The sequence below is a fragment of the Camarhynchus parvulus genome, chromosome 12, assembly GCF_901933205.1.
Source record: "Camarhynchus parvulus chromosome 12, STF_HiC, whole genome shotgun sequence".
NCBI classification, from domain to species: domain Eukaryota; kingdom Metazoa; phylum Chordata; class Aves; order Passeriformes; family Thraupidae; genus Camarhynchus; species Camarhynchus parvulus.
Genome location: NC_044582.1, coordinates 10,728,620 through 10,740,775, shown reverse-complemented (window position 1 = coordinate 10,740,775; position 12,156 = coordinate 10,728,620). Strand labels below are relative to the sequence as shown.

Here is a 12,156-nt window from a genome sequence, read left to right as displayed (position 1 = left end):
GATGACGGCAGGATCTCACCCCTCTCCACATTGTTTTCTGTATGTTCCAGCTATACTGATGTTCCATGATAGTTTTTTAATCACAGTATTTCAGGATCCACCCTGTTTGGTCCATTCATGCAGCTACTGCAGGTCCACATCTGGACCTGGCTGCAGGAGCATCCTCCTCCTGTGTAACTGGAACCACCTGAGAGCTCTGTTAATGCCCTCCCCACTCTATATCAAACACAGTTCCTGAGGTGGTCTCCCTGGACCATTGCTGAGCTCCCACCACCCTGGTTTTGAATTTTTCTACTGCCTCCAGCACCTTGAAACACAAGGTTTTTACTCTCTCATAAGCCCATATGCTCTGCCTTGTCTTCCTTGGTCCTGCCTGCCAGACCTGCATGCAAACATTGCTCTGGGTCTACCAGGACACACTTCTGTTTTACAAGTTAACTTCAAATAAACAGAGGCTTTTTCTTCATGCTAGTTGCTCAAATCTACTTTCCCACTACCTGTAGGAAAAGGGTGTCCTTGGGATTGGGGGAATGTGCCTTCCACTGAGTTGTTTGTCTTTATTCCCAATCTTTCAGATGAGTTCAGAGGGGTCACAATTGTGGAGCTGATTAAGAAAGAAGGAAGCACCCTCGGTTTAACCATTTCAGGTGGCACAGACAAAGATGGAAAGCCAAGAGTCTCTAATCTGAGGCCAGGGGGACTGGCTGCAAGGTGAGAAATGGAAATGGGGTGCAGAGAGCACAGCAGGAATGGAGAGGAATAGTTGCATGTTCCAGCTACTGAATGAATAGAGTTATAATTAAAGTAGTTGGCATTGCCACCCAAGACCCTTTTTTCAAGTGCCCCAGAATTCAAAGTTGTTGCTTCAGGAAGTAGAACATGTTCTATTTTGAGTTATTTCCTATGCTCTGTGCAATGCTCTGAAATTTTTTGTAGGGATATTTGTGGTTCTGTGAAATTAGGCAGCCTTGTCAGGAGAGCTGCATGGTACAATACATCTTGATCAAGCTAAGTGGTTTAATATTGTATCTGTTCTGAATACTGAGTGTATAAGTAACATTATTGGCTCAGAAAAGAAATGGGCAAAGAAAGGCTCCAAGAAGCAGGAAAAAGGAAAGAGTAATTGAACAATTTTGCAGAAAACAGGCAAAAGGAAAGATGTTTTCTCTTTCCCTGCTGGATTTTTTTCAGACAGCTCTTGGTGTGCTTTTTTTTGACTGATTGCTCTACATGAATGGGAACTGAGCAACAGTGGAGAGGTTGTGAATACATACACTGCAATTGTTGCTGTACGTACAGATCTGAACACTTGCCACCGGGAAAGATAGATGGCTTCAATTCTAGCACTTCGCTCGGATAGCAGACACATGCAATCAGACAGCAGAGATCAGTCCAGCATTGCTGGCTTGTTCAGAAAGTCCTACAGGTACCAGCCAGCTGAAGACTTTGTGCTACCTCTGCTTTTTACTTTATTTCTTTGCAGGAGTGACCAGCTGAACGTGGGGGATTACATCAAGTCGGTGAATGGCATTAACCTGACCAAGCTGCGGCACGACGAGATCATCAGCTTGCTGAAGAACGTGGGCGAGAGGGTGGTGCTGGAAGTGGAGTACGAGCTCCCTCCAGCTGGTGGGTGCCTCTCAGACAATGCTGCTCTCTCTTCTTGGCTGCTTTTTGCCCTGGGGTGCAGATGGACTTGTTTGTGCAGAGGTGCCATGGCCAAGGCAGTGTCCAGGGGCGTTTTGCCATTGCCCTCATCTGCTCGCGTGGGCGGTGGAGGCTGCCGAGCTCTGTGCAGTCGGAGCAGAGCACTTTTTCCAGCACAGTGGGTGCCTGCTCATGCACACTGGCAGGGGATGGCTGATTAGGTCTGTCTTGCCTCGGAGTGACTCGACAGCACAGGCCAATCTGCCTCCTGATGCTGCTTCAGCTTCTCATTTTCCTATTTGGAGTGTGGCTGCAAGAGGTTTAATTCAGTCTTAAACATGTATTACCAGATGCCCTTTTCTGAACTGTGGCAAGTGCCGTTAGTCCTCAGGATTCTTTGAAGTGTTACGTGTTTTTAGAAGGGAAACTGAAGCAATCTGCTTTCCAGCTAGGGGGCCCTGGCAGAAGATGGCAAGCCCAAATAACAGGACTTATGTCCTGTCATGGGAGACTATATGCTCTTGCCCCCATTTGTTTTGATTATTGATGTTTCTAGTTAAAACAAATTCCTCGATACAGTTTCTCATCACAGTCTTTCCATTGTGAATACAATCCCCCAGTTATTCCTCATTCATTTACCCAGATCAATCAGACAATGACTGGGCAGAAGAAATAGAACAACTAAAAATAAAAAGACAGGGAAAACAAAACTAATGAAATCTAACATTTTGCCCCAGATAGGAAGATATTTTACACTTCAGAGCTTTGCTGTAGCTGCTGCCTTTAGATGAAAAGTATTGAATATAGAAATGACAGTGTAAAGCCCAAAAGAATAAATCTAATCTGGAGTAGATGAATCTGTATCCATCATTCCCCTCTCTTCTGCTGTAAATGTTAGTGAGTTTTTGCATACACCTCTGGTAAAGCCAGCTGTGGCTCAAGTCTTCCATGTCCTCATGCTCCCTGGAGATGACCACTCTTAACCTTTCTCCATGGTATTCCTTATTCTCTGTGATATTCCTCATGAGGAATCTGATAAACTGAACGTGCCAGCCAAGGAGTGGTGCCAGCTCAATCAATAGCAGCAATGAGAGATGTCCTCAGCTTTAAATGAGCAGGAAGAGCACAGAGATAGTGACTTCTCTCCAGTGAGATTATTGGGGCTGTTTATGAATGGTCCAAACAAAGAAGCACTGCAAAATACAGGGAATTGTCAATTATTGTCTGATTGCAATTCATTGTGGGCTTTTATCTGCTGTGAGGGTTTGTTATCGCTGTGTATGCTCACCATCCCCCCACCTCTGTCTTTCCCTGGGCAAAGAGCAGAAATACAGTGGAATTCAATAACTTGTGCTTGTGGGTTTGACTTTTTCTCCCCACTCTGTAATTTCCTGCTTTGAAAGGGATCTTGCAAGTCCAAATCTAGTTTTCAGGCTACTGTGTCCTATCATCTCTTTCTTAAATAAACCAAACACTGTGTTAACACTGGCTTAGGTTTCCCAGCTCCCACTGATCTTATGAGAGGCTGTTGCAGCACTTCATACTTCAGCGCTTAGGACAGAAATTGGATGGCTTCTGAACTCATTTGTGGATACTGTATACCCTTTTCTTGGTATTTGAGTATCACCCCTTGGCTGGGAGCCTTCCTGTGCCCCCAGCACTCCCTTCTGGAGTATTTCTCGGCTGTGTCCCTGTTATCTGTCTGTGCACTGCAGTAGGAGCAAAGTGGGGACCGTGTCTGCAGGTTTGTTTGGCCTCACTGTAGCTGTTCCCCAGGGCTGTCTGCCTGCAGGCAGTACCATGCCTCCATTACATGTCTTTTGGGTTAGCTTAAGGGCTGGGCTGAGTTTAATTTGGATGCAGGTTGCGAGCCCTCGGGTGCTTGGCAGTAAGGATGAGTGTGGTCAGTGAGGAGATTTGCTTTGAAACTCCCCGCCTAAGCCAAGGGAAATGGCAGTGTGGATGTGCCTAGGGCACCCTTCATCTCCAAGTCAAGTTCTTGGTCTTTCTTTCCAGATTATCCTTGTGGCTATTCATGGCACTTGGTTTGAAAATTAGGAATTTTCAGAGAGGACCAGGCTGAAATGTCGTGTGCAGTTCTGGGTGGAAAAGACTGGGAAATTGTCCCATATTCACTGCAGTAGTGCAATAAATCATTAGCTAGTAGGGGACATCAAGAGATGGAAACCATTTCTTTCTTCTTCTCTTTACTTTGTACATTTTGTATTTTGTACAAATAGTACTGTGTATTTAACATAAAAATACTGAATTGCCCCAAGGATCAGTTTAAAGGATTCACTTAATCTTTTTTAAAATCCAAAATATGAGAGGTAAGGGAAAGAAACCAACTTTATGCATTGAGGATTTGGGATTTTCATTTTCTTTAAGGTCAGCTGGTGACTTGGTTCCTTATGCTGCTGCTGGTTTTTTAATAAGTTTCTATCTGTGGCAGAAGCTTTTGAGAAAAGCTGAATGCATTAAAGCCAGTTGATAAACGAGATGGTTTTACTTGAATGTCAGGGTATTAACCAAGACAAATTTGAGGGGAGATGCACAACACTGAGCTGGTGAAATCATCCTAAAACCTGATGTTGGCTCTGATAAAGGTTCATGTCTCCAGGTTGGGCTCTTTTTGCTTCCAAGCAGGGAAAATAAAATATGGGTTTTGGGCTGGACTTTAATTTCAGTGTTGTTTGGATGAATTTTGATACTGTTTTGCACTGTGGTTGGAAAAGGTTTATCTGGGGTAACTGGGTCTTTCTCTCTTCCTTTTAGTGCCAGAAAGCAGTGCTGGCATTATTCCCAAGACCATTGAAGTGTCCCTCTACAAGGAAGGCAACAGCTTTGGCTTTGTGCTGAGAGGTTAGTAGCTTCTCCAGTGAAAAGCAGAAGCAGAGGTGGAAAGTGGGAAAAGTAAGAAGGTGAATGACAAAAACCTCAGCTAAGCAGTCAAAGCATGTCCTGGAGAGGATCCCCTGCTGCCTCTAAGGACTGCTGGCTGTCTAATCTAGGGCAGTGATTTTGCTGGCAGGCTGTGTCAGCTGTTGTGTGATAAATGTCTCTTTCTCAGTGCTCTCACTCAGACTTTCAAACCTCTGGTGACTTATGGCTTTCCTGCTTTGATTACAGGGGGAGCCCATGAAGACTGGCACAAGTCCAGGCCACTGGTGCTCACCTATGTGAGGCCAGGTGGCCCTGCAGACAGGTACTGCTCCTTCACATCTGCCTTCACAGGACACACAGCAGCTGTCCCCTGAATGTGTCCCCTTCCTGTCCTCCTGCTGATGCCCCCCTGAGGGTTCTCATGCTGGTGGTGTGCAGTGCCAGCACTGTTGTGGTGCCTGTGGTGTGTGGGGAGGTGGGCATGGCGCTCCCAGGCTGGCACAGTGCAGATGTTGGAGTTAAAGCCAGAAATTGCTCCTGCAGAGGCAGCCCCTTCATTGGCCCTGTGCAGCTGAATTGCTGATGCTGTGTTGGAAAGCAGGAGCCAGTCTATCTACACTTGTGCTCATAATTTAATATGATGGGCCTGGTACTATAAATAACCCAGACTACTGTCCAAGGAGTGTTCTTCCATCCTACAGGATGAGAGTTATTGACTTCCTAATATGTCTGTGTAGGTATATACACACACACACACATATGTGTACACACACAAATAAAATATATTTACATATAGATAATACAGATATACAGCAAATTTATATATATAAATGTAGATATTTATATAAAGATATATATTATTTATCTAAATATAAACAAATATATATACATAAAGAAGGGAATAAAGAAGGGAATATGTATATAAAGAAGTGAATATGTATATATGAAGAAAGGAATTTGTGTATAAATATACATAAAGAAGGCAATTGCTTTTGGCTTCTTACAGGGAAGGGTCCTTGAAAATTGGGGACAGGCTGCTGAGTGTGGATGGGATTCCTCTGCACAGCATGACCCATGCTGATGCCCTCAACATCCTGCGGCAGTGCAGCCAGGAGGCACTTTTCCAGATCGAGTATGATGTGACCATCATGGGTAAGGACAAGATGGTTGTGATGGGATTTTTTTCTCTGACTGCCTGGAAAGTATGTGAGACTAGAGACAGTAATTGGGATACTCAGTTTCAGTGGAAAAATTGCTGAGCAATGTGCTGCCAGCATGGATGTAGGGGGTAAAGTTCAACGCTGGCTTTGTTAAATGCATTTGAAATGCCCTTCTGCAGTGATGTGTCTTGATAGGAATGATGAGTGGCTTTAGAGGAGAGGGCAAAAGGGGATTTTCTAATGTAGGCAGGGAGGGCACAGGAGAAGTCAGAGCTAAAGGGGGCTGGAGTGCTCTGCCAGCACTGCAAATAGCACTATTAAATGTGAGCAGAGGAGTTAGCTGCATGCAGGCAGACTTGCTGTGGCCTTGAGTCTGAATTTTGACCCTGCTTAATTCTGGAGCTTCCTTTTTTAAGAAATGTTATTTCAGATCTTCTTCTGAAATAAATGAGGGGTGATCAAATGCTTGACCCCAAATAAGACAGAATTTACTGGAGGGTAGAGGATGAGTATTTCTAAAGAGCATTTTACACAGTTTGAGGGTTTGGTGGGTTGTTTTGGTTTTTTTTTTGTTTGTTTTGTTTTGTTTTTTCTTTCTTTTGTTTTGGTTTTTTAATTTGATTTTAAGTTTCAAGCCCTGGGAAAGGGTTTATTATTAGCTACTGTAAAGTCATTTTGAACTGGCTTTGCGACACACAACTGTTACTGTAGGGAGCGTTGTTAATGAGTTTAGGGTTACCACAGAATTTGAAGCTGTGTTGGTTCTGGAAGCTTGTTAAGCTGTGTAGTAGGTTGTGTTGTTTCATATCCATCTCCAGAGGGGTTTCTGCCTCCCTGGAGCCATGAGCTTAAAACCTGACTTGGAGCAAAAATAGCCATGAAGGTGATTTGGTGTCTAGGTGTTTCTTCTTGGCTAACTCTCTCCAAAACTGTAAGGGTTGAGTGAACTTGGAGGGACAGCAGGGTTTTATGCAGTAGCTCTCCATCTTGTGTTGCTTATCTGTGATCAGAACTAGATACTTCCCAAAAATGTTAAACCTGCCCCTTTCTTAGATAATTTTTGCTTAGAGAGTGCTCTCTGCAACCCTGTAAAGGAATATATTTGTCCTGCTTTCTTTTAAAGCAAGGTGATACAGAACTTGTTGCTTACAACAATCTCTGCAGACAGTTTTGCCAGGCAGCAGCTAATAATTGCAGTGGGAGATGAGTACATCATGCCCAGTTCACAACTATTACAGCCTCTGGAAGAGGATGAGGGAAGAGAAGAGCTGGTGCTGAATGTGGTGTGGTGATATTTTCAGCCTAAAGGAAGGACTTTTAATTTCCATTTTGAAAACCTGATGAAGGGGCTGGGGACACCACAATGAAGTGGTGCTTGTCCTGTTCATCCTCAGGAAAATAGAGGTTTTTACATGGTGCTCACTCTGCTGCAGCTGTATGTGCTGGGGTGGTGTGGGCTGACCCTTGAGGAGGGAAAGTTGTTTTTCTGCATCTGTCCTTGGTGAGAGCCCAGGGTTGCTGTGGGGGAGTGTTGAATCATGGCATTCCCCAGCTGTCTCTGTGGTTTTCCAGCCAAAATTGAGCACTGGGGATGATGTGCATGGGGCCAGCCCTTCTCTTGGTGTGAGGGATGTGGCAGCTGCCTGCCATTGCCATGAACATCCCCCTGCCTGCAGGGATTTCACCAGGGAGGCCAGTGTGGGATGGGACCATGGCAGGCTTTTTGTCAGGTTGGCTAAGATTTCTCAAGGCCACTGAAGGAATTAAAATAATCTGCTATTTCCATTTTAAATGAGTGCCAACTGCCCATGGACCCTCCAGGGGCATTGGGAAAATCTCTGCCTTTTGCTGATGCCAGATGATCTTTGCAATGAACAGATGCTTTCCCATGGCTGCACTTTATCTTATGGGCCTTTTGTAAAACAGGGGAGAATGCAAAAAAAAAAAAAATCACCTCAAGTAAACTGACCAGCCAGAAAATGGTTTTTGAGTAGTTACTTTGTAAATAATCTGTGTGTGCCAAGGAACCGGGCTGCAAGCCTTTAGGCTTGACTCATGAAAGAGGGAAGGTTGCTGTCAGAGATGATGGATGAGCAAAGCAGTTTGCTGTGTCCTTTTCCTCCTCTCCCTTCCCCTGGCTGCCCCTCCACCCATTCAGTTTTAGGCTGGAGTTTTTTTAACCTGTGGAGCTCTCCTGCTGGTGGAGTGGAGGGCTGGTAGTGTCCCACAGGTGGGTGACTTGTCAGTGACTGCCGAGCAGTGGCAGGGGCTAGAGCCTGAGGAGGGGCCCAGGAGTCAAATGCCTCCATGAGCCTGTAAAGGTGCAGGGGAAAAGAGCTGGTGGGCTGTGTCAGGAAGGGGGTAGCTCCTAGCTCCCCAGTTTGGTTCTTCTAGGAGGTTTGGTTTATTTTGTTTGCATTTGCAAGGGATGTCCCTTTCCCTTTCCTTCCCCCTTCCCCTTCCCGCTTTTCCCTCTCCCATTTCCTCTTCCTCCTTTTCCTTCTTCTCATTTTCCCTTTTCTTTTCCATTTCCCTTCTCATTTTCTATTCCCTCCTCTCTCCCAAAGTGCATTACAGCAGGAAAAATTAATCCCTACCATTACACTTGGCTTGTTCCCCAAGCAATTGCACTTTCCAGGCTGGTTACAAGAGGCATTCCTCCTTAGAGAGGTGAGCAAAGCCAAGTGAGGCTCAGAAACCTAGTGCAAGAATGAAACCCCCCACAGTACTTCCTTAAAAAGAAGCTGCTGAGAGAAAGATCATATAGAAAACACCTGCCAGCCCCCTGTTTTGAGTGGTGGGGTGATCACCTTTCCCATATATTCAGCACTGGGGTGAGTGAGAACCTGGAGCAGGCTCTGTTCCCCTTGTGTCCATCACAATATTACTGAGTACCCTGCCAGTGTATGGGTGTGAGCAGGTGTTGCACAGCCCTTTGTGTCCTCCTGGGAGGCTGTAGCTGTGCATGATGGTGCAGAAACACCTCCTGGTGCCAGTGTAACAATGCCAATTGACTCCTTACAGTAAAGTTATTGCATGGCCTGCTCTGTCCCTTCCGTGTTTCTTTTAAAATTAGCTCGAGTGTAATAGCTCCATGTTAATCACACCTCACAAATATTGCTGGATTGCTGACTCCTGACCTTTGATTTGAGGCAAATCTTCTCCTAGAATAATTAATAGAGGCTTGGCTGGTATTTCCTCAATAAATGCCTCTATAAAATGGATTTGGACCAATACTTGTCTGTGATGGAGATGAGAATTAAAAAGGACAGTGAGGTGCCCTCTGCTGTGTGTGGTAGGAGGAGTGACCATGGGCTGGAGGTGGGACTGTGGTTTCCTACAGCCTCACTAATAACCCTGGTCCTGAGGTCCTGAGGCTCTTTCTTCTCACCATCATGCTGAGACCTCCTTGGGAAGCACCTGGCAAAGCTGAGCAGCTTTGACACTGGGTAAACTGGAGAGGAGGAGGTGTTTTCCTTGCAAAGAAAGGTCTGATGGTCCAGCAGGACCTTTTTATTTTCCTTATCTTCTTCCCTTCAGATGGAGGGATATAAATCCATGTCCTTCTTCAGAGGACATCTGCTGGACATACGCAAAAAACTGGCTGCAAAACTGACATATACCTGGTGTTTGCAGTTGGAAGAGATCCTCAGTCTCTTGGTGCTTCCTTTGCTAACAAACACTTAAGTGCACCTTCTGCAGCTTTAGCTGGGTGCTTTGTGTATCTTTTGATTAAACTGGGACTGTGATTTTTACCAGACTTGCTGATCTCCCCAGTGGTCCTTTTCATCAGAGAATAAACAGTGTTTTATGCGAAGCCTGCATAACCTTTAACGTGGCTCATTCCTTCTGCTTCCTCCCCTGTGAAAAATGGCGCTGTGAGTAGACCGGAGCCTGAGCATCCCTTGGCTGATCCCCAAGGGGAATTTCCAAGGTAAATTTCTATCTCCAGAGACTCAGTATCTTCAACAAATGTGAGAAAAGACCTTGCTGCAGCTTTGCTTCCCAGATCTGCATTAAAGTTCCCATTTATCAGAGAGCAAGAATGAGCCATGCATCAGGTTTGGAGCCAAGTAGCATCAGCATTTTTAGTGGAACGTATCTTTGGAAGGAAAAGCATTACTATGAATAATTAAGGGTTGAGGAGGCATCAGGTGCTCAGAGGGCTATGCAGGCCTTTCCTTTGAAGTGATGGCTGGGACTTCATGAGTGCTTTCATGTGGGCTGTCACCTACACATGAGGGATGCTGGTTATTGGATGTTGGATGGTGATAATACATTTGTGAATCCCACCTCTTTGTGATGGCTTTAGGTAATCTGGAAGCAAATGTGTGTAACAGAGCTGGAGGGAATTTCTGTCTAATCAGCCAGAAACACAGGCTTTCTTTGTCCTCCCCCTTCCTCAGAAGAGATGGATAGGTTTGGCGGAGGCTTATGCTAACAGGTGCAATTTCGTAGGAGTTTCATAGTCTCACTTACAGCATCTATTAAGCTTATTGCAGAGATGCATCTTTTAAAAATGGGTTGCCCCTGTATTGTCTGATGGGAGAGGAGGCTGTTGTGAGTAGGGGGTTAGCAGTGCTGTGTCTGCTCCCACTGTCACACTGGAGGAGCTCAAACAAGCAGTTGAGGTGGTATTTTGAAGCTGATGCAGTAGCACAGAGAAGTTGGTTGGCTTGTCATCAGCCATGAAACTTCTGAGTACTTCAGATAGTGGGATCCTATATTCTTATGCCTTTTCATTTTAGTTTGTTTGGGAAAAAGCCAATAACAATGATGTCCTTATGATCTTCCTTTTTTTGTGCTGGTAATACCATTGATGTGACTGTTGCAGAACCTTTGAGCAATCGATTCCTCAATATTGCTATTTAATCCAAAGTAAAAAGAGAGTTCTTTCCATGAGTGAGTTGTTGTAATACTCTTCATTATCATGTAGATTTTGTGCAGAGACAATTTTTTTTCTTGAGTGTTCTTGTTTGTTAACTCACCATGTGACATGGAACATAGATGTCCAAGCTAAAGATTTGCTGCTTCACATGGCAAGTCAGCACTGTTGGCCAACCCCTGCATTTAGAGATGGAAAAGGCTGGATGAGAAGTGTCTTCAGGTGCTCTCTTGTTTTTCAGATACTGTAGCAAATGCTTCTGGTCCTTTACTAGTTGAAATAGCAAAGACCCCAGGGTCCACGCTGGGGATCACGCTGACCACAGCCATGCACCGGAACAAGCAGGTCATTGTCATCGACAAGATCAAGCCAGCCAGCGTGGTGGACAGGTACAGATCTGAACAGGCTGTTCCTAGCTCTGCTTGTCCTTTCCCTGCTGCTTTTTTGTCTCCTTGTTAGTTATAAGCCATTCTTCTCAGTCTTGCCTTGAAATCCTCATGTCCACATGTTCTTAGCACTGTTTGTGCTAAAAATATCTGACATACCAGCAGTGGGCACTCCTCACCGGGAGTGCATGTAACTCAGTGCATGTGAAAGCTGAGCTTTAAAAACGTCAGCTCTGACTGTGCTGGAGCTGTGAAATAGCTAAAGCCTGTTATGGAAGCTTCTGTCTGGAGTCTTTTCCTGCTGGACAAGGCAAGAAACTCTTTACATGGGGATGAACAGACAGGCTGCTGTGCAGCACTAGCTGTGTTCAGCTCTGTTGCTGAGCTGAACTCCTGGCTCCCAGGATGTAACTATACTGCTGGGCGAGCCCTTAGCCATCCAGACTGGCTATGAGGGACACTCTTACAAACTTAAAGGATTTTTTGTGAAGCCACCAGCAACACTGACACAAACATGAATGTATAGGTTTTGCACAGCCTGGTTTTTGGTAGTGGGAGGTGCCACAGAGGTGGTTTCTGTGAGAAGCTGCTGGAAGCTTCCACCATGTCTGGCAAAGCCAATCCCTGATGGCTCTGAAGATGGACATGCTGCTGGCCAAAACTGGTCTAAGTAGAGATGGTGGTAACACCTCTGTGATAACATACTTAAGAAGAAAACCAAAAGGAAGTTTAGCACGCAGTGTTAATTCCGCTAGAGAAGAGGAGAAAGTGAGAACATGTGAGGGAAACAACATGGAGACACCTTGGGCAGTGGAGAAGGAGGGGCAGGAGGTGCTCCGGGTGCCAGAGCTAAGATTCCTCTGCAGGCTGTGGTGAGACCATGGTGAAGCAGCTGTGCCCCTACAGGGGATCCACAGGGATGCAGAGATCCACCCACAGCCCCTGGGGATCCATGGGGGATGCAGAGATCCACCCACAGCCCATGGGGATCCATGGGGGATGCAGAGATCCACCCACAGCCCATGGGGATCCATGGGGGATGCAGAGATCCACCCACAGCCCATGGGGATCCATGGGGGATGCAGAGACCCACCCACAGCCCATGGGGATCCATGGGGGATGTGGAGATCCACTCACAGCCTATGGGGGAGCTGCCTATGCTGGAGTGAGTGGATGCCTGGAGGAGGCTGGGATC

The 12,156-nt window shown here is 45.7% G+C and overlaps 1 protein-coding gene across 1 annotated transcript in view; it reads left to right on the top strand.

Moving 5' to 3' along the window:
* GRIP2 (glutamate receptor interacting protein 2) overlaps window positions 1–12,156 on the top strand; it is an 80,367-nt gene that overhangs the window by 24,543 nt on the left and 43,668 nt on the right. Inside the window, exons 3-8 of the mRNA XM_030956920.1 lie at window positions 576–711; window positions 1,484–1,629; window positions 4,423–4,509; window positions 4,777–4,852; window positions 5,537–5,682; window positions 10,817–10,964. Coding sequence (XP_030812780.1) covers window positions 576–711; window positions 1,484–1,629; window positions 4,423–4,509; window positions 4,777–4,852; window positions 5,537–5,682; window positions 10,817–10,964 — 739 coding nt within the window. The remainder of the gene's footprint in view (window positions 1–575; window positions 712–1,483; window positions 1,630–4,422; window positions 4,510–4,776; window positions 4,853–5,536; window positions 5,683–10,816; window positions 10,965–12,156) is intronic.